Source organism: Myotis davidii, unplaced genomic scaffold, assembly GCF_000327345.1.
Source record: "Myotis davidii unplaced genomic scaffold, ASM32734v1 scaffold30, whole genome shotgun sequence".
Classification (NCBI taxonomy): Eukaryota; Metazoa; Chordata; class Mammalia; order Chiroptera; family Vespertilionidae; genus Myotis; species Myotis davidii.
In genome coordinates this window covers 3,200,627-3,226,940 of record NW_006282874.1, presented here as the reverse complement: position 1 = coordinate 3,226,940, position 26,314 = coordinate 3,200,627, and the positions used below count along the sequence as shown (strand labels likewise).

The 26,314-nt window shown below is 45.0% G+C and overlaps 1 protein-coding gene across 1 annotated transcript in view; it reads right to left on the bottom strand.

The window, feature by feature from the left end:
* ADCY8 (adenylate cyclase 8 (brain)) overlaps positions 1–26,314 on the bottom strand; it is a 137,080-nt gene that overhangs the window by 40,842 nt on the left and 69,924 nt on the right. Inside the window, exons 6-7 of the mRNA XM_015561453.1 lie at positions 24,161–24,319; positions 19,994–20,264 (exon numbers count right to left, since the gene is read on the bottom strand). Coding sequence (XP_015416939.1) covers positions 19,994–20,264; positions 24,161–24,319 — 430 coding nt within the window. The remainder of the gene's footprint in view (positions 1–19,993; positions 20,265–24,160; positions 24,320–26,314) is intronic.

Genomic DNA, 26,314 nt, shown 5'->3' with positions numbered 1-26,314 from the left:
GCCCGCCTGGATTCTTTACCCACAGAGGGATGGCCAGGGGAGCCAACCTATAGAGGTGATGGACAGAGTTTCTAGTCTTCTGTGCTTCTGTGTCTAAGACAACCCAGGAAATCTTCGTAGGTGTGTGGGAGGAAAATCACCCTCCATGCCTAGGTTCTCCCCTTCGCCTAGGACCGTGGTCGGCAAACTGTGGCTCGCGAGCCACATGCGGCTCTCTGGCCCCTTCAGTGTGGTTCTTCCACAAAATACCGACTTCTGCGCATGGGCCACGCAGGTTCAATCGCACTGTACATGCGCGCCCGCATGTGGTATTTTGTCGAAGAGCCACACTGAAGGGGCCAAAGAGTCGAATGTGGCTCACGAGCTGTGGTTTGCTGACCACGGGCCTAGGAGATAAAGAGTACTTACAACTCCACAAGATGTAGGGATGCTTCTAGCCAAAGCAGTTATCTTGTTAATGGTGCCATCTGCAGCCATACTTTTGTCCAAGTGTGCATGTGAGCTTACAGAATTTTATGGGTGGAGTGGATTGTATTTGTTGCCTTGGTCTAACCCTTCTTAATGCCGATTTCACTCAGTAAAATCTCACAGAAGTGAGCCGTTAGCTCCTGCCTGCAGATTTCCAATGATAGGGGAAATCAACCACTCACTTGAGAACCCATTTCATCTTTGGATAAATCTAGTTTGCGAGAGATAATTTCCTAGCATGTCTTTCATTAGCATAAATTAATATGTTTGTTAAATTAAAGAAGAATCTCAACAGGGACAATCTGCTCATTTTTCATGAGTAAATGAGGGAAGTTAACCTCATTCTATTGTGAATTCACGCATTACCGTAGTGCGGCAATGGCTAGAACCTCCTTAAATTGGACCATTTGGGTAAAAGGCATAATTGCAATAAAAATGCAAAGGAATAATTTCGTATTTTGAAATAGACTGTCTCCCCTAGCTTAGTGTCTAGTGTCTAGCCTGAGTCGTTACCAGGGCGGTCTATGAGTGACAGGTGTGCCTGAGGAAATCTCTCACGGCATACTTCTTTCTGAGTAAACTCGCTTTTGCACAAACGTGGATTTCCTCATGTTTGGTAGACTCACAAAGAAACACATTAACATGTATAAGATGGAGAGCCCAGAGGTGTGAGGCTGGAAGGATCTCACCCCAGGGATAAAAGAAGACCCTTAATGGCAATGTATTTCCTTATGCTGTGCTCTGCCTTGGGGGTGGGGTGGTAGTGTGTGTGTGTGTGTGTGTGTGGGGGGGGGGATGGAAGGATGGTTGACTGACATAGGAGAATCCCAAGCAGAACTTTATAAAGCTTCCAACCCACCACTCTTCCAGCTGCCCCTCCCCAAAACCTCCCATCCTTGGCAGGAGGACTCTTCCTGCCTTGACTGGTCCGATCCCCAAGCCTGGTGAGGCCATGGGAGTGACAGCTAGTCCCATGTTCCTCAGAGGGCAGGAGGAAGTGACGTGCAGCCCGGGACAGAGCAAGGAGGCCAGGGACTCAGGACAACAGAATTCAACACTAAGTTGAATGAAGCCACTCCGAATACGTGTTTCTATGATAGTGAGCTCTCTTAGGCACGAAAGGTTTGGGGTTGGTTTTAAGTAATAATTAATTGTCTTCCTCATCCTAACCTTCATTCAGAGCCTTGTCCTAGGATAGAAAAGAGGACCAGAGACTGAGAAACATCACCTTCCTCTGAGTGTTCTGGGGTTAAGTTCTCCACTATATAAAGAATACTTGCAGATCAGTAAGACAGAGGTGAGCACACTGAAAGATGGCAGTTAAGACTGATGTGCAGATCACAAAAGAAGAAATATAAAGACCAAAACATAAAAAAAAAAATACAGTCCAGCCAGTGTGTCTCAGTGGTTGAGTGTCGGTTGACTCATGAACCAGGAGGTCACGGTTTGATTCCTGGTTAGGGCACATGCCTGGGTTGCAGGCTCAATCCCCAGTAGGGCGTGTACAGAGGCAGTCAATTGATGATTCTTTGTCATCGTTGATGCTTCTATCTCTCTCCCTCCCTCTCTCTAAAATCAATAAAAACATATTTAAAACTATATTTAAAAAAAACATACAGAAAGACATCAACCTCAATAATAATTTTAAAACATGACAGGAAGATGCTGCTTGTCTCTTATCAAGTTGGTGATTTTTTAAAAAAACAGGCACATTTTGGGGGGCAATTTCAGAATACACATAGAATATTTAGAAATGTGCACTCTCTTGCTCTCATTTTTAGGAATTTATCCTAAGAAAGCAATTAAGCATGGATGTATGATTTCAATATGACAGTGGCCATCACCATGTAGTTTATAAATTATAATAGTGAAAAATTGAGGGGAAAAAGCCCAACATGGTTAAAACATGGAATGGAATAGTGTGCAGTTACAAAGTAATTTCCTTGTAACCTAGTAATGTGGGGAAAAGCTCAAGCAAAGAATGTTTAACACTATGGAACAAAGCGTGTGTACAAAATGGCCCCACTTAGTAAAACCAATAGCAAAGGTAAGTACACAGAACCACACTCATGAACGACCAGCATGCAGATGCCAGAATGCTAACAGTGGGTACTTATCCTGGGCTGTAGGATCACAACATGTTATTTTCATCATTTTGGTATAAGCTTTCAGTAATGAAAATGTATTTTTTTACTAAGAAATAAGTCGTATATAATAAAAGAAAAAGTCCAATATGATTGACAGTATTTAAAAAACATGTCTTGTTTCCTACATCTCTTTACCATAGTTCTAATTTTTATTTGCCCCCGAGAACTGTAAGCTCCCTTAGGAAATATTCAGCACGACGCTGAAGGAGGGCCGTGGATCCTTCTGGAAAATCTGGGAGGCCCTGGAGGGGACCTTTGATGATTGGATTAGGTCCCCTCCCTCATCCAAGGGTCTACCCAGAAAGTCATCGTGTGGTTACTGGGACATGAAGATGGTGAGAACCACTAATTCTGATCTGACTGAGGCCTGAAACCTGGGTCACATGAGTTGTCACCCACACTGGGTGATTTGTGAGCCTGAAAGGCGGTGCTGCTGAAAGTTATATTGAGAAAATAGATGAAAACCAGGACCGTCTCAGGCAGACCACAACACGTGGTCACTGTGGTCGTAGGGAATTCACAGGCTCACAGCACTGACGGCTGAAAGATGGGGAGTTCAACCCTCCCAGCTCACAGATGCGGGACCCGGGGAACAGCGTCGGGTGGGGAAATGTGCTGCCCAGATGTGGCTGAGCTGCCCGAGTTGTGAGTATACTTTTCTGAAGCTTAACTCAAAAGATGTCTCTGTGTGTATGTGTGTGTATGTGTATGTGTGTATATGTGCATGTGTAGATATATATGTGTGTGTATGTATGAATGCATGTGTATGAATGTATACATATGTAGGTATGTGCAATAGTGTATGCATGTGTACATGTGTGCATGTATATATATGTATGAATATGTATATGTGTGTATGTGTGTATAGGTGTAGGAATGTGTATTCATATAGGTTTATGTATGTGTGTACACGTGCATATGTGTGTATGTATATGTGTATGCATGTCTGTGTGTAGCGTGCATGTGTATATATGTATGTATGGGTGAGTGTGTGACTTTGAAATGACACGGCAAGGAATATGTGGAACTTTATACTCTTCTCTCCTGAGGCACTGCGTCTTAGAATCAGCTCAAAACTGATCTGTGTGCTTTGGCTTAGAGTTCTCTAAAATGATATCCTGAGACCAGCTACAGGGTGAGGCAGTCTCCTCCAATAGTCTCCCTGATGTCAGTCTCCATTCACCCAACAAGTGTTTAAGCAGCACGGGGGGCCAGGGGCGGGGGGAGAGGGGTACACGAAAGGCCTGCTGCACACGCTGCTGGTAGGTGTGGAAAGGTCTGAATGACAGCTCGCTAATAAAGCTGGAGAGTTTTATTAGTTACATATCCTTTTACTGTGGAGACAATAAAGTTATATATCCTTTAGTTACACACCTTTTATTGTTGAAACAGTCAAGCCTTTTGTTCCCCACAAACCTCCCCAGGGTGAGGTCATTGCCATTTCCACTTTTCCTTTCAGAAAACGCTTTTATGGTGCAAACTTGCTCCCCAAAAGCAGGATAGAGCAGTGGTTAAAGGTTTTGGTGTCACAAATACTGTTTACATTTCACCAGCTCTAAGATACTTAACCCGCCCTCACATTTTGCGTTTTACTGTCATCAATGGAGTCTTAAAATCTCTGAGTTCTGCCAGGGAGGTCTGCGATTGCTCCCGCTGGTCAGCAGGGGGCAGTGTCAACCAGGGACTGCTTTAAATATACATTCTCTGCCGGAGGTGCTTTTTAAGACCACATTCAGAGTGTGAACTCAGGCAGCAAACCTATGCAGATTGCCTTTTGGATTTTAACTTCTTGGAGAGCTCTTTTTTTCCCCATCTAACCAATTCTAGGGTATAGGAATGTGGGTTTCCCCACTTTCCTTATTTGCTGGGTAGGTTTTTTCCTGTCCATCTTTACCCTGGAGGTATAAGCCCAGTTTACTGTGGGTGGGAGGGGCAGGGGATAAATCACCCAACTCCCCATGCTGGGCGATTTATCTTTCTCCGTGCTGTGTAGTAGATGGGACAACTCCGGGGTGGTGGTAGCTCAGAGTCTATTAAGTATGGCAGTGGGGTTCAGAGGTCTGTGACCTCTACTTGACCTCTAAGAAGCTCGTTTTCCCTTTTGTAAGTGGGATAGTAATGTTTTTCTGAGGATGCAGTAAACTGACATATATAAACACGAGACACAGAATCCTGTGGTTTTGAAAGGCCTGCTCTGTTTTGTTAAGGCCCCAGGACCCTTTCCTATTCAATCTCGCCCTCCAACCCCTGCTCCAGGCCTCGCACCCCATCCAAGGTTCTAAGAGGAGAGGATGAAGATAACACAGGACTGTCTTCTTATACAAGGGCCTGGGAGGGCAAGTCCCCGGGGCTCCAGGGAGAGACAAGACACTGGTTTTGGGGGTCACTGTGGCCTTAGGTCACAGCCCCTGTACTGACAGTTCGAGTTTGGGCATTTCTTGGTCGTTTCCCTGTCTCTCTGTTTCATCAAGTAGAAAATGAGGCTCATAGTAACATTTAACCCATGCTCTTCATTGTTGGTCTATTTGTGCAAACAGCTTAGACGAGTATATGGCATTTGGGAAACACCCAATGATTGTTACTTAATATATATCCCCTCTCAACCGTAATGCAGCCCCTAGAGAGGGTCCCCGAGCAAGCGTCAGTGAGGGGTGTCTCTGTGAGATGGGGGGATGAACATTTTCTGCTGTGCCCCATTGCCCTTACCCCGGGGACCCCATGCAATGCAAACCACACTGGAAGAACCTCCCCTGTCACAGAAGTCACCCTCAGACACCCTGTGCCTCCCAGGTCCCTGCAGATAAGATGTGGACGCTACTTAATAAAAAAATTAGAAATAGAAATTCTGTTTGCAGAGGTCAGGTCATTAGTGAACCAAGTACATCTTTACCAAGAATGAATACAAGGGTTTGGTGCAGCTCTGGACACCGGCATTTACATGGGCTAATTGAGGAGATTCTTCGCAAGACCACCCTGCTCTTCCTAGCTCCTTCAATGCAGCAGCCAGGGAAGAAAATGCAGTTAATTTGGACCTTAAGCCCCCAATTATATTACAAATCAGAAAAGCCCACCTGGCATTTGGCAGAAGGGAGGTAGAGTAAAGCAGAATGTTCCCTCTCCTTTGGTTTTGTTGGCATACAGACACAATACATTTCATATTGAGAACGGCAGGTGAAGATATTAATTTTGGAGTTTGCAGCCTTAGGTGGTTGTCAGACACTCACTGGGAATGGTGCATGGGCACGGAAGTGTGCATTCCTCACATTGAGGAATGCAGAGTCACCCAGGAAACTGGGCAAACTCACCAAAGATTGCTCCCTGGAGCTTTGCAGAAGGTCACATCAAAATCCTGAAGTTTGCTTGCAAATTCCTTGCTCTTCTTGCCAGAGGCTTCTACAGCACCAGACCTCCTGTGCTCAGTCAAGGAAGGCCTGCCAGCTTCCGTCAGGGCAATGAGCAGCCCAGTTAAGCAGGGACCATACCCACCTCCCCACAGCTCTTTACAGGTTAGAGCTGGGAGAGAAAAGGGCATCAGAGGAAGTCACCATCAGTGTGGTGATGGTGCCATTTTTGGACCACCTACTCAAGGCATTGCTTGGAACCTTCCATACTAACCTGTGAGGGAGGCACGTTCATTATCCCACTGTACAGCTCATGCCCAGAGAGGCTACCCCACTTTTCAAAGGCCACAGAACAAAGAAGTAGCAGAGGTGGCATTCAAACCCAACTCTGAATCCACAGCTCATCTTCTTTCTATTATGTCTACATCAGGGGACCAGCAGACAACTGGCAGAAGGCGTGTCCCCTACAATCTAAGAAAGACAGCAATGCTTGCATGAAGTTATTCGGTGCCTTCATGTATTGTTACAGTGGTTGCTACTCATGAGAATTAACCTAAAAGCAGAGGCAAGTGAGTGCCAATGTCACTTGGGCTAATGACGTCAAAGTGAAAGGCAGGCCTGGGAGGCTCCCGGGGGTGAGGGCTCCTTGTTCCTCCTCTTTTCCTCCTTTATCTAAATAGCATCTCCCTTCATGGTCTTCAGTCTACTCATGATTTTCAAACAGAAAAAGAAAAGACAGCACCAAACCAAACCAGACAGACAAACCACAGACACACCGACCAACACCGCAGCCCCTGGCCCTCTCTCTGGCCCCACGAACATTTATGACAATTGACTTCAGAAAAAGAGCCGCTGTGCAGACCCAGCTCTACCTTGTGCTCCAGGCTGGAGTCTTTAAACATCAGTGAGAATGGCTTGATATGCTCTCTTCTCAATTTATCGCCACTCCGCAAGTCGATGGTATGTTCTATTCGCTTGTTAATTTCCTCAGGCCCCGACTGGACATGCAAAGCTTGTGCAAGATGGTTTGGAAGTAGATTTATTGAATTTCTTGTTAGGGCAGCCAGAGTCTAGGGGGAAAGCACATGCAAACACAATAAACCTGCTAGTCCCCTTTGGATTAAAGAGAAATGCAATGTTTTTAAATCAGGTTGCATTGCAAACAGTAATAGCATTCCATGCAGCTGTATTCAGTGAAACCTACAGAAGTTGGTATGTTAGCATTCGGTTTAGAGAAACACAACCTGGCCAGTTAGTACATCAAGAGGGACGTGCCCCTCTCCTCTGAGTAGGTGCACTGAATTCCTTCGGTTCAGGTACTTAGGAGAGCTGTCGGCTTGGAAATGTTAATCAAGACCATTTCTCTAACCAGGCACATCTCTGGTATGAGAGAAAGAGAACCAGTACCAATAACAGAAAGCAAAATAAACCTGAAAAGCCCACAGAAATGATCATCTCCAACCGAGTAGATTCCACATTTTCGTGTGGTCTTTCCTTTAATGGGGGTGGAGAGACGTGGGGACCCATGGCTTGCATTTTTTTTAAGCATTCCTCATGGACAGACAGCCAAATGTGTCAAGATCTGCACCTTGAACTTGATAATGATGGTTAGATTTTTATGCTGCACAAATGTTTCCCCCCATAAACGATTATATATCTATAGTCCCATATAGATATATGTGTTTAATTTCCTTTAGGCCAAAAAAAAAAAAAAAATGCAAGCATTTGCAGCCTCTCCAGTTCACAGGGTTGAACAGCAGGAGGCGTGAAAGGCACGACCACCCCGTTGGCCCCTGGGTATGGCTACGTGGATGCAGAAATAGCATTAGCTTATGAAGACACACCAGGTTTGGCAGGGAGGCCCCTGTTGGTAGGTAATTAAGTGCAGGTGACAAGACCAACTGGCTGGAGGTAGCCAAATGCAATGCTCGCTTACAGCTCCAACATAAGACAGCTTCTCTGACAAAAAGGGGGGAACTGGAGCTGAAGGCTAGACGAACAGGCGTGCTCGTCTCTGTCCCCAAGAGGCAGAAGATGTGGTGCCTCTGCAAGTGGGGCAGTGAAAACTCCCAGCCTCGGGCTATACTCACCACTCCTGCTTTTCTCTGCCAGCCTCTCGGCGTGGCCATGCGCGAGGCCACAGGCAGACTGAGGTCCGGTGACGGGCTCACTGACTGGCAGCCTGGGCAAGCTGACAGCACCTTGGAGGCCCTTGCGCCCAGACCCTTCCTATATCCGAGAGTCAGGGGTCGCATCCTCTGACTTGAGCCAGAGTCGGGGACTGTGACCTCAGGGACCTTCCAGCTCCATCCATAGGATCCTCCCTGTGGGCTGTCGGACTCTTCATTTTAACCTTCCTGGAGACAGTCAGTGTCACCTAGTTTCCAGGTCTCTAAGGAACTCCATAGCATGGCTTCATCACTGGTAGAATTCACTGAAACCTTCTTCTCCAGCCCCAGATAGAGTGGCATGTGCCAACACGAGAAAGGGAAGTACATGCCCCTCGGGCTCTGGAGCAGTGAGTTTCAGCTCTGAGTACCAGGGAGGCTACCACAGGGAAAAAGACAGTTAAATGGAGAAAGGGAACACGGACCAATGTTCCAGAAAATTGAACAGCAGGATCCACCCAGGGCCAGAGGGCTCGGCCCCTGGGATTAGCTGCATGAGAACAGCCCCTCAGAAGGCAAAGGAGATGGACTCTCCACCACGCGGTGCATCTCCCATTGGCCTCTTGGGTGGAAATCCTTTATAAAAGGTGCAGAAAATGACAAAATTTAGTTCTCTGTGTTGAGAGGAGGTGGGAAAGATGCTGCCTTTGTCTGGGCATACATTCTGGCTTGGAGATGCCAAGATGCCCTCCAGCAAGTGGTTTGACCTGGGACCTAACAGCCAGACATAAATCGGCTAAAGATCTGGGCACGTTCATAGTTAGGCATTTCCATCTCTCTGTGTAATTTGTATTCCCCTACAGTTGCGCTTCTTTGAACTAAACTGAGCTGATTGCCCCTTCCAGCAGTCCCTCATGCCTTCCGTTGCTCTTGGACCTTCGAGTTTCACAGGGAGGGGGAGTTTACAAAATCATTTTTGGGACTTATTTATATAAATGGTCACAGCTACAGCACTTTTGCATGACTCCTATTTCATAAAAGAAAGGTACATTTCCCCCCCACAAGAATATTGTAATCTCAGAACAAAAAATGTGTCCTTGACATTGAATGCATGTAATTGAATGAATAACTCATTTAATGAGCCTTGTCCTCCTTGTTCTCCTCTTGATGGGCACTGGTGAAATGTCGTCAGGGATGGACATTGGTCTCTAGGGGGCTGTTGGGAAACTAGGAATAAGAGTTGCTTCCTGGGTGCCTGTGCCATTGACCTCTGTTTTAAAGGCAGAGACCAATACATTCTCCACCTTTCAGAGCTCCCTACCCTCACTGAAGTCTATTGTCTGTGTGTGTGGCTCTTTCAGATGAGAGACAAAGCTTTTTCTTTCATCACTGCCACAAGGCGATAGTTTAGAGCCAGGAAGGAGCCCTTGCATCAACATGTCAGTGACGCTGAGGTGGATAATTTTCATGCAAGCGATTGTTTTTACTCCTCGCAGTTATGTCACCAGTATTATATGCACTGAATGCTCAGGGGTCCCTTTTCTGATCATTTGCTTTCTCAGTTACATGTGACAATTATGCCTGCTGTTTGACCAGCAATCTCTCTGGTATCTCGTACCTTCAGGACATATGTGTATGCTCAAGGGAAGACCAATCTCAATGCAAGAAGTCAAGCAAATTAGAATCAGGAAGGGTAACCTTAAGCTTTCATTTACCCTCCAGTGCACCGCTGCAAAGCATGAATGGCTTTGGAGGTGACCTTGGTTTGAGATTGCCTGTGACCCCCCCCTCCCCTCCATTAGTAATGGCCGCTAATATTTGACCATGTGTTCACCTTAAGTGGAATAATGCTGCCGACATTGAAATTCACAGGCGGGTATCTTCATGGTGACTCATTTGTAAGCAGCACTGAGAAAATGTGTAGCATGTCTTATTTGTCTACCTGGAGTTATACTGCAGTGAGCTGTTCTTGATAGATTATGGCTTTTCAAGATTTACAACGCCAGTGTGAGCAAGTTAGGATCAGGTTAAAAATTGGCATAAGCTTTCAAATGTAATTCCAATCATAAATGGACCTCAAAAAGGTTGAGAGTGTTCATTCACATGAGCAAAGTAAAGCAGTTGGTCAGATAATCAGAAAAACAAATGGATGAAATGGAAGGAAATGGGAAATGCGTGTTTCAGTGTGTAACTGAAGTATATATTACATTTCTATACAATAATAAGCATGCACATTTTCTTCTTTACTTTAGCTGGTACTTTCAGATAGTTGGGAGGTCCGATTCTCAACATTGGGATATATCACAGTTTGCAACTGAGCTGGCCTCTCCTATGAGTCTTTTCAGAGAAAGACATTGCAGCCTGAGACTGGCCCTGAGATCCATGCCCTCCTCCGGCATTGCAGGAATTTTTTCTTCACGCACAGGTGCTCAAGACAGGACCAGAGTCCCTTCCAAAGCCAAGTTCTGAACATAGATAGGGTCTTGCCTGAGAGTCTGGGGTTCTCATGAAAATTATCATCAGAGGTTCTAGGTAGGACATCCTTTATACACTTCATTGGAATGGGATGGGGGGAATCAGGAACTGTCTTAAAGCTCGTCATTTGGTTTATGGCCAGAGATGTTTCTTTGGGAATTGTCTTCTACCTAAGTACACAGTGAAAACCTACTTTTCCTATAGGTCCTACCACTTTATGGATGGCCAAACCTTTGGTATTCCTTAATTAGTTTGTGTAAGCAAATCAGTTCTTCCCAGTAAGATTTCAGGCTGAAGGTGCTCTCTCTAGAAACACAGTCTTGTTAGTCAAAAACACTTAGCAATTGTCAGTCACATATTCCTGGGAAAGCTCATTGGACATTTCCTGTTAACGATTCCAGGATTCCTTACTCTGATAATGTCCTTCAAGTTCCTCAGAAAATGCTAATCTCAGTTTAGAATGTGATTGCACCCAACTCATTATACACCTGAGCCATTTTTAATCAAAAGGAGCTGTTAAACTTGTGCAGAATTGTCCAAAACAGAACGTGCACATCCATTGAGATGTGGCCACTTTCAAGCCACGTGAATGGAGGCAAGCTGCCAATTGAATTTTTAGCTTTCAAAATGTCACATCCCTAGTCATGTGTGCAACAGATATACTAACTCCAACACTGACCTCATCTCAGAATTAGGGTGTCATGAGAGAGAGATGGGGCGATCCTAAGGATGGAGGCAGGATTCCTGCCTGGGACGTGGCTCAGGAGCTGGGCACAGCGAGGCTGACACATGAATGGTTCGTTTACGGGGGCCACCCGAGAGGTGGGACTCAAAATTCTCACAGCACTGCAGTGGCTGGGCCGCAATCTCATGGGCTGCAGAGGTGACTGCTATCCCATGGACCAAATGACCTCGTGGGACAGAATGAATAATTTAGCTCATTTATCAGGACCTAAGCTACTCAGTGTTCTTGTGAACATCAAAGGCATAGATTTTTCAGAAATGTCAGTGCCATGGGGAAAATGAAATTGTGAGTTTGTGTGTGTCTGTGTGTGTGTGTGTTTGCATGTGTGTGTTCATAACAAATTTGGATAAAATGGAAATGCAATAATTACCTAAACTTTCATCTCTTTAAAGATTCTGACGTAGCTCTTTACATTTGGAATTATAAGTATAGTAAGTCCTCACTTAATGCCGCCAATAGGTTCTTGGAACTGCGGCAAAACGACATATAAGAAAAACCACTTTTACCAAAGGCTAATTGATATGAATAAGAGTTAAGTTCCTACGGCATCTCATCAATGTGATAGCAAAATGACATGACCTGAGGACCTGCCATAGTATATTGTAAGTTGCTGATAAATTGCTTGGGGTTCTTGTTTTAAGGCTGTAGGTCTGAGTTTTTTTCAGACTCCTGTTATACAAATTTGCTACTTAAATTTAGTTATTGATGCTTTCCTTAATTTTGTTCCAATGAGCTACAAATTACCGACCTTCAAGAATCCAGCCTCTCTCACTCATCTCCAGTTATGACAGGACAAAACAGGGAAGAGAAGAAATTACTCAGATTAGGGCCAAACTATTACATCTGTGGGGCTTCTACTTTCTCTTATCCTAATTTTCTGCCAACGCTTGTCTGTTGGAATTGCCTCATTAGTTTAGCTTTTCCAGGTTTTATGATCCCCAGTGTTTGCACTGAGTTTACCACCTGAGAGCAGCCCTGTGTTTGCCTACTCCCAAGCTATGCTTTCCTGATGGGTGCTACCCCCGCGGTGCTATGATGTACACAAAGCCCTTATCTCACGGTGCGGAGAGGTGCTTCAGGCCATTCAAGGTGACCTAAGCGTCATACAGTGGGACAGATGCGATCGAATCTAGAGGTTCATAACCTACAATTCACAGAAGTCGTCTGGAGATCCCAGAGCTAGGGGAGGACCTTTCAGAAAGTTCATCCAAGCCTGAGGAATTGCCACTGTGCTTCCTGTTTGACCCCGGGTGAGGCAGAAATAAGCACATACAAACATAGCCAAAGCGGAGGCTGGTCAGCCAGCAAAAATGCCAAGTGCCTTTGCTCTCGGCTGGAATTCAGTCCCCGCGGGTGATACCACTCATGGCCAGTGCAGAGCCGGAGCCATGGTCGGCCGTGACTCACGTGCCAAATCACTTTAAAAACTAGGGATACAGATTCAGCCACACTACACGCACTAGTGTCTGTAAAGAAAAATCCTTTACACGCGTGCACTGCACCAGGTCAGAACAACAAAAGGATATCTTGGTGGAGAAGAGATGATAAAATCCTGATGCAGCTAAATAAATTTTAGAACAAAGAATCTTTAACCCCGTCATTGGCAAAATTAGCACCAAGATCAATAAAACAAATCCAGTTCTTTTTTTCTTTAAATCTGGGAAATAAAGAAGTCAGAAATAAATGCAGGTTCTTTCCTCTTTCTCTTCCTACCTGTCTCCACATGTTTAAAGTACCATACGTTCACCTTCACATGTTCAAAATGTCATGCGTTCACCTTCACATGTGCACTCATTATGGGTTCTGCTTCCTCAGGCCACTGTTTTCTCTCTCCCCAACAACCCGTCAATCCTGGTTGGTTTAGAAGAGCTTGTGGCAGTTATTGGCCATCAGGTGACCACAGGCTGCATGTCATGCGCTTGCCGACTTCAGTGCCTACCCCCACAGAGCAATTCTACATGAGCCACAAACTCATCTCCACCTTCGTTTCCTTCGCCGTCGTCTACCCCTGTAGCGTCAGAGAAAGAAAGGACGATCACTCCAAGTTAACAGAGCAAATGGCCTGTGTAATCCACTCAGTGCTCCCAGGAAGGCTTCAGATCCACTTGCCTTTCTGAAGAGAGTGGAAAACCAGGCCTCTGTAATCACTCTTCCTGGCGGAACTCAGCCGTTATCTTCTGAGCCGGGTGCAGGACAGGCTGGGGCTTTGCTGTCAAAAAAAGCCACGTTCCTGGAAGAGTGCGGATTCACGGCGGGAAATGTCCACGCTCTTCATGCTCTCTACCCCACAGCCTGCAAAATGTCCCATCCAGTGACCATCAAAGCTGAATCTGATGTTCAAATGGCTCGAAATAAACTTCCTACAGAGAAAAATCTGCCTGTGACCACCTGCATACCAAGACTCATCATTAGACGGACAAATAGATATTGGGCGGCTCATCACAGAAGCACTAACCTCTGAAAACACAACTTTTTCTTTAAGGCCAGTGTCCGCTATTTAGGGCGTTTTTAGGGGTAGGAGTTCTCTGTGGGGGAAGAGAAGCCTGTGTTTTGGTACTGAGCAGTAGAACCTGGTGAAGATGGTCGCCTTGCTTTCCCCTCCACCTGGGGTCTTGTGCCCTCATCTTTGGCCCAATCTCCCTGCTTGTCTGTAGATCTCAGCTTAACAGTGGCTTCCTTGGGAAGGTCTTCCCCAATCACCTTGGAGCAGTTTTCCACCTCCATACGCTCTTCTGCTATTGGGACAGCAAACGCACACTGGCCCTGTGGACCTATTAGTGATACCTCCGCTCCGTGATCTCAACAGCTTGCCCGTCCTTCATCTCTCTACCCCTGACACTGGGATCAGTGTCCACAAATTGCAGTTACTCAATAGAGGTTGATAAGTGAATGACTGAATGAATGAGGGAACGAATGAACATCATGGGGGAGAGACTTGCCCAAGCTGAACGACAGAAGTCAGGTTGCAATTTAGGAGTTCTTTTTCTCGTGGGCATCTCTATGCACAGGAAAGGGGCCAGCCACTCACTTTGCATCCCACCCTTTAAGGGCAGATACAGAAGGAAAGAAACCGAACCCCAGGGATCAATATGACGCAATAAAAGAACATGATCATGGTCCCCTCACTTGGAAGGCAGGCACATCACATTGTCAGGTTGGTAAGAAAATGAAATGGAAAGGATGTGAGCAACGCACCTGCCCTGGTACCTGGCCCCAAACTCTCTACTTCTATTAATGTTAGTGACACCATGGACACCTATCTATCCTCATGGCAAAGAAGCATATGTGCTTTCTAGTTGATTGTGTAGAATATAGAAATTCCAACTATGTTTTCAGTGTTGATGGTCCAGCCCAGCCGGTGTGGCTCAGTGGTTGAGTGTCGACCTATTAACGAGGAGGTCACGGTTTGATTCCCAGTCAGGGCACACGCCTGGATTGTGGGCTTGATCCCTAGTGTGGGGAATGCAGTGCAGGAGGCAGCCGATAGCTGATTCTCTCTCATCATTGATGTTTCTCTCTCTCTCTCCCTCTCCCCTTTTCTCTGAAATCAATAAAAATCTAAAAATAAATAAATTAAAAAATATCGATGGTGCACATATTAACTCCATGATAATGGTAACAACCAAGGGCATTCTACATATACAACAGAAGTATCAAATGTGTGCTTTTCTCCAGGTGATTCTTTTAAAAGGCCTGGAGGAGTAATAGACTAATGTCTGATTGTGATAAGTGTGCAAGGGATGGATGGGACAATGGTGGGGACCTCATAGGATGTGAGGGACAGACCCTAGGCTCTGATAGGGGCTTCACTTTTAAAGGGTGGCTCCATGTTCTTGGCATATCACTTGTTACAAAAGTCATAGAGGATTAATATCCTCACACAATACAGCTCATAGTGGCAAAAGCTTTCCCCTTTGTATCCTCTTGGGAGTCATCAGTCTAAGATGCCATTTGTCCATTCTCCACAAGACAGCCAAAGCGATTCCTTAAAAAATCTAAATCAGGTCATGTCTGCGCCCTGCTGGACGCCTTTCCATCACTTCCCTTCTAAGGAAATCCCATGTTGAGCTGGCAGGAGCAAGCTCCGCATGCTTTAACTTCACCTCTGACCCCTTTCTTTCTTGCTCACTATGCTCTAGCCCAGCGATTTTCAACCTTTCTCATCTCACGGCACATAAACTCATTACTAAAATTCTAAGGCACACCAGAAATATAGTTTTTGCTGATCTGACAAAAAAAGGTATAATTTTTATTCATTCACACAAGACAGCTATTGTGTTGGCTGTCATTTTTTTATTTTTATTTGATAATCTAAGGGAGAAGAGGCCAGTGCCCCCGACTAAATAGTCAGGTATTTCATGTTTTAAGAATTGTTGCAGCACACAGGTTGAAAGTTGCTGCCCTAGCCCCTTGGGCCATTTTGCTCTTCTAACATATGAAACTTTTTTTCCATTGCAGGGCCTTTGCACTAGCTGTTTTCTCTAGATGTCCTTCTCCTGGTTTCCTTTCAGCGCTCCAATCAAATCTTCAGAAACTTGCAATGATCCTATCAGTGATAATTTGATCATGCCCCCCCCCATTCCTATATCTACTTCCTTCAAAGCACTTCCATGTTTTGGTTAGCTGTGTACATTCCCCACTCCCTTAAAGTGTTAGCTCCTAGAGGACAGGGACCAGGTCTGTCTTCTCAGTACTAATCCCCAGCAGTTAGACTTCTGGGTTCCTGTTAAGTCATCGAATGAAGAGCTCAAGCCCACAATGGATTTTAGTCACAGCGGGCAGTCAGAGGGAAGCATGATCTTTATTACAAGGACCCATTTCTTAAGTCTTTGTTTTCATCCCCAAATTTACCTTTATTCTGAGAGACTCAATGACCATGTTGATGACTCATCCAACACTCTAGCCTGGAAATTTCTGGACACCCTCCCCAACACGTCCAATTGTCCACTTTCCATTTATTCAACCACCCACTTCTGCATTCATACCTTGAACGTCAATAGTCCACCTGTGATCATACACCTGTGATCTTGACTTCTGGTTTCCTTACTTTCATTCCATTCTGAGGCTCCGAGCATAGGCAGCCCCACTGGTAACTGAGCCAGGGTTCAGCGAGCCAAGATGCCAAATCAGTGGGCAAACACCTGCCACACCAGGATTCGGGGATGCAAACCACGAGTGCTGCAGGCTTCCAAGAGCAACCTGGACACCAGACCTCAGGCGGTGTTGAACCAGCAATTTAACCCAAATGGACACAGATAAGGGTCAGGGAAGATGCATGACATCAAAACCAAGGAAGGCTCTTCAAGCATAGAGCAGGACTGGAAGACTCACCTCAGGGACCAAAAACAATTCTTAGTGCAGTAGCTGCTGCTCCAAACCATTGACAGACTCCTTAGAGGCAGGTGGGGAGGAGACAGGGGTGGAGTTGGGGTTCTACTGTGAGATGCAGAGCCCTCCCTTATCTATCACCCCTGACAATCTGACTTCACCACCTCATCAAATCTGCCTCTTGCCAATGATGTTCTTCCATCCAACTCCAATGGGCAGTGTTCCATCTTAGCCTCTTGGCTCCACTGGCCATTGTTGATTGTTCCCTCCATCTCAAAACGCGCTCTCTGCTCTCTGGGCTTCCAGGACACCACATCCCCTAATTCTCTTCTCATCACTTTCCTTCCTATTTGTTTCTGTTGTGGGGTCACTGCTCTCTGTTACCTCCCACCTGGTGCCCCTTGAGGTCTATCCTGTGCCTCCCTATGGTTCTATTTCACATATTCCCTACTGTGATCCCCTTCACTCCATGGCTTCGACTAGCCCTCAGGTTCTGATGACTGCCATGTTCACATCCCTTGCACAGTTCCTTTATGCTTGAGCTCCAGAGTGAGTGTTCAGTAGTCCCTGGATATACCTCCACGGAGCCCTCTCCAGACATCTCAAGCTCACCATGCCCCAAACGGAACGCCTAGGGTTTCCCATCCAATCTCCTTCCATCCCAATAGTGCTTATTTCAGTGGGCATTTCCACCGTCCACCCCGACACCTAAGCAAAATACCTAGAAGTTGAACTTAACTGGTTCCTCTCTGTTACCACCCACATCTGTCATTTCATTCATTCATTCAACAAACTATCATCAAGTCCCATTACCTGCCAGATGTTGGGCTAAACAGTGGTAAGTGAAACATAATTTCTCTCTTCATGAAACATATAAACAACTGGCTGACTTGATCTCTGCAGTGTTTCTTCTCTCTGTCCTTCCTGCTACTGCTACTAGCAGTTGGCATGTAAAGGATGCTCAATTAATCCTTATTGGATGAATGAATAAATGAGAAGGAAACTATCTGAACATCTGCTATGTATAGCGCACAGATTATGCCACAGCATTCTGATGTCATTAAAAATATTTCGAAGCTCACATGAATCAATAGAAGCCAAAACATTTGCCCAATTCAGCTGGCAAAGCCCCAGTGGAGAATTAGTCTGTTTTCCGTGTGATGTGCAAACACTCAGATGGTCTGGGCTTTCCGTGGAGCTGACGGGGTGTTTTGGCAGACAGGCCCAGCCAGACCAGTCTCTGTCTCTGCCAGGCACACACATGTCTCTGAGTGGCACAGATGGCCCTCGATTTTTAGAGTTAAGTGTAAGTGTAAACTTTGAGGGCTTGTGACCATTTTAATTGACTCATTTTCTCAGTCTTATTAGTGCCATTTAGTTATTTGTGAATATCAGTACACATCCCCTGCCTCTGAATTCCCAAGACATCAACATGAACTGAGATGATTCACGCTGAAGATGGCACAGGTGGAGTGCATCCAGGCAAAACTCAGGCAGCATATGAAATATACAGTGTGATTATTGACTAACAATGAGATATCTTATAATAATGACTTGATGATATCAGCGTGTATTTTTTTTTTTAGGAAATTAGCAAAGAAATATTTCAGATATTCCTGGACAATTTTACCAGATCCATCAATCGCAGAATAAGACCAAGTATCTCCACCTTTCTCTCTTGGTTCTCAATGATTAGCAGCTAGGTTAGGAACAACTAAGATTAGAACAATTAGGAATTATCCCTGGTTCCACAATCAGCTTAAATAGAAAAAGTTTTTCAAATGGCAAGACCAAAAAAACCCCCACACAAACAAAAAAAAAAAACATCTAGAGAATGTGATGCAGAGTTACTGAGGTATTTACGGTGAAGCATGCATTCCTCTCTAAATAACCAGCTTCCAGGCTCAAGCTAACAATAGGCAGAGGAAGCAGAGGGTGCTGTCAGCTGGCCATGCACCCACTCCAGGAAGGACATATAAGTCCATTGTTTTATGTAATAGCAAACTGCACCATGCACACCAGTTCAGGGATGGGAGGAAGTGGGCACTGAAATCAGTGGTGACTCGGTTGGGCATAATAATTCTGGGGAAAAATGAAACACAGAAGGAGAGTAAGGACCTAAGGGTTGACCTTCCCAAGGCATGCGGACTGGGTTTGACCTGGGTCTTCCGGTGGAATCTGGCCCATGAGTTACTCCTTTGCCCCGTCACACAGAACTGACTGAGACAGAGGTTAACCTGGCCTCAGAGTGCCCCACCCACCTGTCCGATGCAGAAGACTTCCAGCACTTTAACCTTTTCCTTTTTAAATGGCTTTAAGCAGACAGACTTTTCTTATCTATCAGCTAAGGAGAAAAGTCCAGGTCCATGGATTGAAACAGTGAACCCCGTCAGGTCCTCAGAGAGCTCCTGACACTCTGGGTTGGGTTGAGTTTGTTTTCAGCGCTCAGCTTTTGCTGGGCACAGGGGCATGTCAGAAACCGTTTCCCAGTCTCATACATATTGGCTTTTTTTGTGTGTTTCTTTAGAAAAGGATGGTGGGGTTCTACTCTTTAACTCACATGCATTAAACTGGAGGTGGTGGACCTGGGCAATGAAAGGGGAAACCTGTATCAGAGCCCAGGTCCTGAGCAAGCATTCTGGGGACGGGGCATCGCAGACTTCTCAGGTTCTCTGACTTGACCAGCCTCAGTCCTCTAGCACCTCTAGGAGCCTGAGCATCTCATTCGGGTTAGTGGAGTCCTGGTAGTTGAAGAAATGATTTAAGAAATAATTTGGTGAGTGGTGATTTACTCCTCATGGACTGACTGTTGGCTCCATCCCTCAGATAAGAAGCAAATTCACACTAAATAGGAATAGAATTACGAGGGCGGCTTTGCAATTTCATGCTACTCCTGAACGCTCTCACCCTCCCCTTGGGCATCACCTGGTGCTGCCTGTCCCAAATAAATGGCAACCCCCTGACTTTAAATCCAGAGGGCAGTTCAGAACTCCTAGCCTGCCAGCCGTCTAAGGAATGGCATTCCCCTGGACCTGATCATCTACTCCTATTGCTAGTATAATAATATCAGGTTTCTCTTTTGCAATGTGGGTCTTTTTTTTTTTATAATTACAATTCAGCTTCACATGACATTTATTTTGAGTGAGGTAAAAAAATAAAAAATAAAAGGAGAGGGTGTTGAGTACACTCTGGTATTTCATGCATTTCCTGACATTGCACACAAAAGTTATTTCTGTCCGGAGGAGATAGGGTTTGATGATTTGCAATGCTGTTGCTCAGCAGAGAAAAGGTTAAAGATGAATGGGTTATCTCTGGGGCCTCTCTGGTGCAGAGGCACTGCGCATGCCTTTGGCTGACCAGAAAAAGGAAGCCAGGACTTACGTTCTGTTTACCCACGATGTTGTCAAAGGGCAGCTCAGGGCTCCAGGACCCCTCGGTGAACGTCGCCCCGCTGTTCCTCCGGTCTGAGGGGCTCACTGCCTCCTTGACAATGTCTTCGGGCAGCGACAGCAGACTGTCCTCCGGCTGCTGAATTAAATAGGTCTCTATGTTATGCTTCCGCAAGAACTCATTCCTCTCTTTCCCGTGGCCCTCTTCCACATCATAGTCACCGTTGAGGCAGTCGAGGGTGGCTTTGGAAATGTGAATCCTCCTGGGGACACAAAGCGTAGGTCATTATCCACCCCTGACGTGGCCTGGGCAAAGCCAGCATCAGGGCACTGTGAGGTCATGTCCTCGGGGACAATATGTGGGCCCCTGAAAAAATCAGAAAGAATAAAAGAAAACAGAACTCCAAGCAAAAATCAATGAGCAGGGCATCGCTGACTCCACCCCAAGGGACACTGCAGCCTCTGATGAACACAGCCCTGCAGAGCCGCCTCACATAAGCACTTATTTCAGCTTTTCTTGTGACTGTCAGCCTGGTATTGGCAACCCTTAAGAATCAGTGATTTTTACCAAAAAAACCCAAACAATCCATTTAAAAAACAGGCAGAGGACCTGAATAGACACTTTGCCTAAATGGACATACGGATGGCCAATAACATAATGAAAAGATGCTCAATGTCAATAATCATCGGAGAATTGCAAACTAAAACCACAGTGAGGTATCATTTCACACCTGTCAGAATGGCTACCATCAATAGATGAACAAATAACAGGTGTTGGTGAGGATGTGGAGAAAGGGAACCCTCGTGCACTGTTGCTGGGAATGCAGACTAGTGCAGCCACTGTGGAAAGCAACATGGAGTTACTTAAAAAATTAAAAATGGAACTGCCTTATGACCCAGCGGTTCCACTTCTGGGAATTTATCCAAAGAAACCCGAAACACTGATTCGAAAGAATAGATGCAGGTTTATTTACAATAATCAAGATTTGGAAACTCAAGTGCCCATCAGTAGATGAGTAGATAAAAAAGCTGTGGTACATTTACACCGTGGAATACTACTGGGCCATAGAAAAGAAGGAAATCTTGCCCTTTGTGACAGCGTGGATGGGCCTGGAGAGTATCACGCTAAGTGAAATAAGCCAGGCAGAGAAAGACAAGTACCATATGATTTCACTCATATGTGGAATCTAATGAACAAAATGAACTAACAAGCAAAATAGAGACAGACTCATAGATATAGAGCAGGCTGACAGCTGTGGGGGGTGGGTAGGTGCTGGGTAAAGGGATTGAGCAAAAAAAAAAAAAAATAAAACAAAAAATTCATGGACACAGAAAAAAGCAACAGTCAGTGATTTCTGTTTTTCAGTGCTGTTGATTACATTGGGAAAACAAGTTCCATAAATGTTTCTGAACCCAATGGCAATTTTTGTCCAAAATCACTAAGCAACAGTGACAGTTCTCTTGTCGTCTTGCCTCGTTTCTTCAACTCGTCTAAAATCATAAGAAAAAGGCAGGCCTCACAAGACCACAGAGAAGCCTTCCCTGACCTTTGTGCACGGCAAGGAGTGGAGAACAGAGCTGTGGCCATGTGCCGGCTGGCCACTGGCCGGGCTCACTCACAAGGTGAGTGACTCACTCCTGCACAGTCATCAGCCACTGCAGCTCATGATTCAAGTTTCTTTTTTAGCAAAAGAACAGATGACATCAAGGGCCTTAAGGCTCACACTGGAATCGTGGAAATTTCACATGGTGAATCATTCTGGGAGGGTTTTTCTGTGTGCTTCTGTCTAACTCACCCAGATGCCTTACAGTGCCATAGTGTGCCGTGGGTAGCCTAGCACGGTGGTTACGGACATGAACTCTTTGGCCGGATTGTGGGATCAAAACCCTGGCTCTACCACTTACTTGCTAGCTGATAGATCTTGGGCAAGTTACTTAATCTTTCTATGAGTCTATTTTCTCATCCATGAAAATGGGAAAAACAATAGTACCCACTCAGTGAATGAGTCCATAGTCAACCACTGAGCCATACCGGCCAGGCACATTGTACTTTTAGTGCTATTTCTACTTCCTTCTTACCCATTCTGCTCAATTCCTGCTCATAGAATAAAACACTGCAGAGGACACGTAAAACACCCAGAAACTACCAAGGATGCATTTCTGATCCTGCAGGCACATTCTCCACCTTTTCCAAAGTGGCAGCCTTGCATCCAGTCACTGACTTCTAAGGTCAGAACACAAAACCTGAAACATGTACAGATATTTGAGCTCTCTTCAGAAACACGCTGAATAAGCACGGAATGTCCCCGTGGTGGGTTTTGTCAGTACGTACTCAGTAATGTTGACCTCGAGGAACAGAAGGGTCATTTGTCCTCCTATGAAATGGTTGTCCCAGACCTGTCTCTCTGGTCAACCTCAGAGCTAGGGCTAGAAGGCCGTCTTTTTCTCTCAGGCACAATGAAACCCCACTAGGGTAGTCAAAGCTATGTTATGACTGGCTCCATGCATCATCTTTATAAAGTCTGATGGCTGATCTTCTCTTAAAATAATTAAGTTAAATGCCATCCCCTATTTGGTATTTTCTCTGGATTCTGCGTTTTATTACCCTGCATCAGTGTGCAGGGGGAATAATATTTGCACATACTGAATCAATATTATATTTCCCGTAGGGACAGACATCCTCACCTTCATTCATTACTGAGTCTTCTGCTCAAGTTCTAATCAATTTACATTTACACGTTTTGATAGAAACTGGGCTTTAGAGATTCCTTGGATCATGGCTGCTAGCTGGGGTTTTGGAGTAAAGACTGTGCGGACGAGATTCTGGTGATTACGTTTATCTACGGAAATGAGTCAGGCAATATTCCCATATATTGACTGTCAGGTAAACCTGACATTTTCTGATAATTTTAAATGCCAGGATATAATAATGATAGTCATGACAGTAAATATGATCTAACCATTTGGTAACACTTTATTTTGCATAAGTGATGTCTGTAATCAAAGCTGTTATGACATGACTAGCTCCATGGATCATCTCATAGAATTTCCCTCTTTCTGATAGGCACCCCCCACCCCCATTTTGCTGATGATAAAACTGGCCCCAAGACCAGGAGTAAGTACCTGGCCCAGAGTCACATCACTGGGAGGTCACAAGCAGTGCTGGAGGGAGACAAGGACTTCAAGGTCCTTGTAAGACCCTACATGTGTGTCACCTGGTAACTGCTACACACAAACCACAGTGAATGTTTACTGGGCACAGGACCAAGGACTTGATATGCATTTTCTCATTTAACTAAAGCTCGAGAACAGTGGTCCTCAAAGTGTGGTACCAATGCCAGCAGCGTCAGCGTCACTTGGGCACTTGTTGGGAAGACATAGTCTTTGTCCCGCCCCAGACACATTGATCAGAAAGTCTGAGGGTGGGGCCCAGCCGCCCAAGGTTTACCACACCCTCCAGGTGATTCAGATTCCAGCACAAGCTGAGAATCGCTAGTCTGGGAACCCACGGCTCAGAGAGACTGAAGAATTTGTGTGGAGCTACATGGCTGGTGTCTGTGGCAGGGAAAGGATTTTAATTCAATTCTGCACGACTCCAGGGTCCATTACACAGTGGAGTTGTGTGCCTCCCTTCCTTCCTTTCTTTCCCTCCTATGTGCCAAGCATCATGTCAGGCTCTTGGGGACACGTTGAAGGCCTGGAGATTAATAATGAAAGGCCAGTCCTGAGCAGACTGGACTGATGAATTAACAAGGGGAGGCAGTAAAGTTGGTGAGGCCTTCATAACATTTACTGTGTGGGGTGTTGAAAAATCAAATGATGTGATGTAGTAATGACATTTAGCAGACTGGCTAGTTCATAGTAGGTACTTAATACATGTTCAGAATCGGGGGCAAACTCTCTTACTGAAAGGAAAAGTAAGCTTAGTTTATTCCTATATATATGGATTGATAGGGATGGGAAATAACCAGACATTTAAAAAGCCATTTGGGCTTAAAAGAAAAATATAAACCCCAAAATCTCAGACCATGAAGGGTTCTATCTTCTTCCAAATAATTGCTTTTAGGTCTATACCCCTGAATTCTGCACAGGGGAAACCCGCTCCCACAAAGTGGCAAATGACTAGGGTTAGGAGGACGAGGGCTTTGCTCTGGCTTACCCAGGGATCCCTCCAGATTCAAGTTTGTTTGCAATATCCACGTCCCAAGACCAGACGTCAAACTGCCACTTCCGCAGGCCCAACACACCACACAGCACTGAGCCCGAGTGGATTCCGATTCGCATGTCGACGTCATGCTTCGTCCGTGACCGCACATACCTGTTGACATAGGTGAATGGAGAGAACCCCATGTAAGGCCAGAGTGGGCCCACGTTCTACACGGTTATCCCAAACACAGTGGGACTTTTCACACCATCCCTCCCTTGTTAAAAACTCTTTCCTGGCCTCCTCCTCAGAGCAGTGGTCGCCAGAGCAGAGCACTCACGTTCCTGGGCTGAGCTGGGTCATCTGCTCGGATGCAGGAAGACAGTGTCACCACTTCATGCGAGCTTTTGTTTTTATCTTGGAAAAGCTTCACTGAAGTTTGATATGTGGGTTGACCTTAGCAACCCTACAGGGCCCAGACTGGCCTATTTTCTGACCCTGAGCATGGAGGAGGCCTCTTGAGAGAAGAGAAAGATTTCTGCACGCACATTCCTTCTTCACTTTCAGAGTGTTTCAAACCATTTCAGTTTATGAGTTAAATAACACCATTCACGTAGGAAAAATTCAACTGCCAGGACACAATACTTTGAAATATAATAACTAGAAAAATCTTCAGCACCACATAGAAATTCAATTGTTATTTTACTTCAAAATGCTTAACAGAGTTGTTAAAATTAAAGATGATTTATCCATTTTTTCACTGAAAAAGAAAAACCACAAGTGTCCCATATTTGTTGCTTTGCTGTGATAATAGGTTGCTATTAATATTCTCTCTAGCAAACATTTGGGGAAAAACCCAACTTGCTTATTTTGTTTCAAGATGGCAGTTTTAGAAGGTGAAAATAATTGCTTTTCACAAGAAATCTGTGCTCAGAAGAGAGGCTTTTGAAAAAGGAAGTTTGGAAATGTTGCCATCTCCGCGGGAACTAGGCTGTCAAACATGAGTTATGTCATCTATCAAAATACTCAGAGCTGCACATTCACTAATATGTTTTCAGATCTTCCAAATGAAATGTGTTGGTGGGGGTTGTACCCATTTGTTAAAAATATAAAAAAGCTATTGCCTTCTAATGAGTTTGCAAGAAAAACTCAGAGCTACCAGAGAAGCAAATTTATGACAAGCCTTAAATGGAACTTGGGCATAACTGACTTAAAAGCACAGTCAGTGGTCCAAGGGCGCCCCCTAGATCTCCCTGTCTTTATGAAATACATATTTAAATCTGATAGTCAATAGAGACAGGTATAGAAATAAACTGAATTTGGAACCTGACCTTTATATTAATGTCTCACAAACTATTAAGATTCTTTAAATAGAATAAATTATGTGCAAACCCATTGCTCTCACTAAACAAGAGAACAGAAAGATTTTAGTACAGCAATTGAATTAAGATATTTAAAATTATTATTTATTTCATCATTATCCTTTAAAACATGTATGTTTTATAGTATGCATGAATATAATAGAATAGATAATAAGTACAGTTTATACATAATAATAATAATTGTTATAATTATTTTGGATAAAGAGGGGAGATCAAACTGGCCTCTAGGATACAATGGAAAATTCCCGGTCGGAACACACAGTCCTTCCCGATCTGTCCCTGGGCCTAAATTATTAGTCTCACTTCTCACGCGCCCAGGGACTCTAGCCTTTCACAGCAATTTGTTGTTGCCGGAACCTGTGTTTCTTCTGGCCTAGGGATGCTCCATCAGTCTGGAATGTCCATTTCCTCATTTAACTGAAGCCTCGATTATGTGCCTTTCCCAGTGTTCCTATTGCATCCCATATGAGCAATACCCGAGGTGCTGCATTGTAACCATCTGTCTCCCCTACTGGATTTTAAACATTGAATTGAGGATATGGACTTTGCATGGCTCAGTGTCATATACCCCTCTTTCCAACGTACTGTCTGGAACTTGGCCAACACTCAATAAGTGTTTATTGAACGGAAGGGTGGATGGATGAATGGATGGGTGTCATGTTCCCGCATATCTAAGTTCTCTGATGAAGAGAAAAAGCTCCTTGAAGGCAGTATTCTGAATAACCCTTGTATCTCTCTCAGCCTGAAGGATCATGCCTCTCATAGAGCTGGGCTTAGACATGCCTCC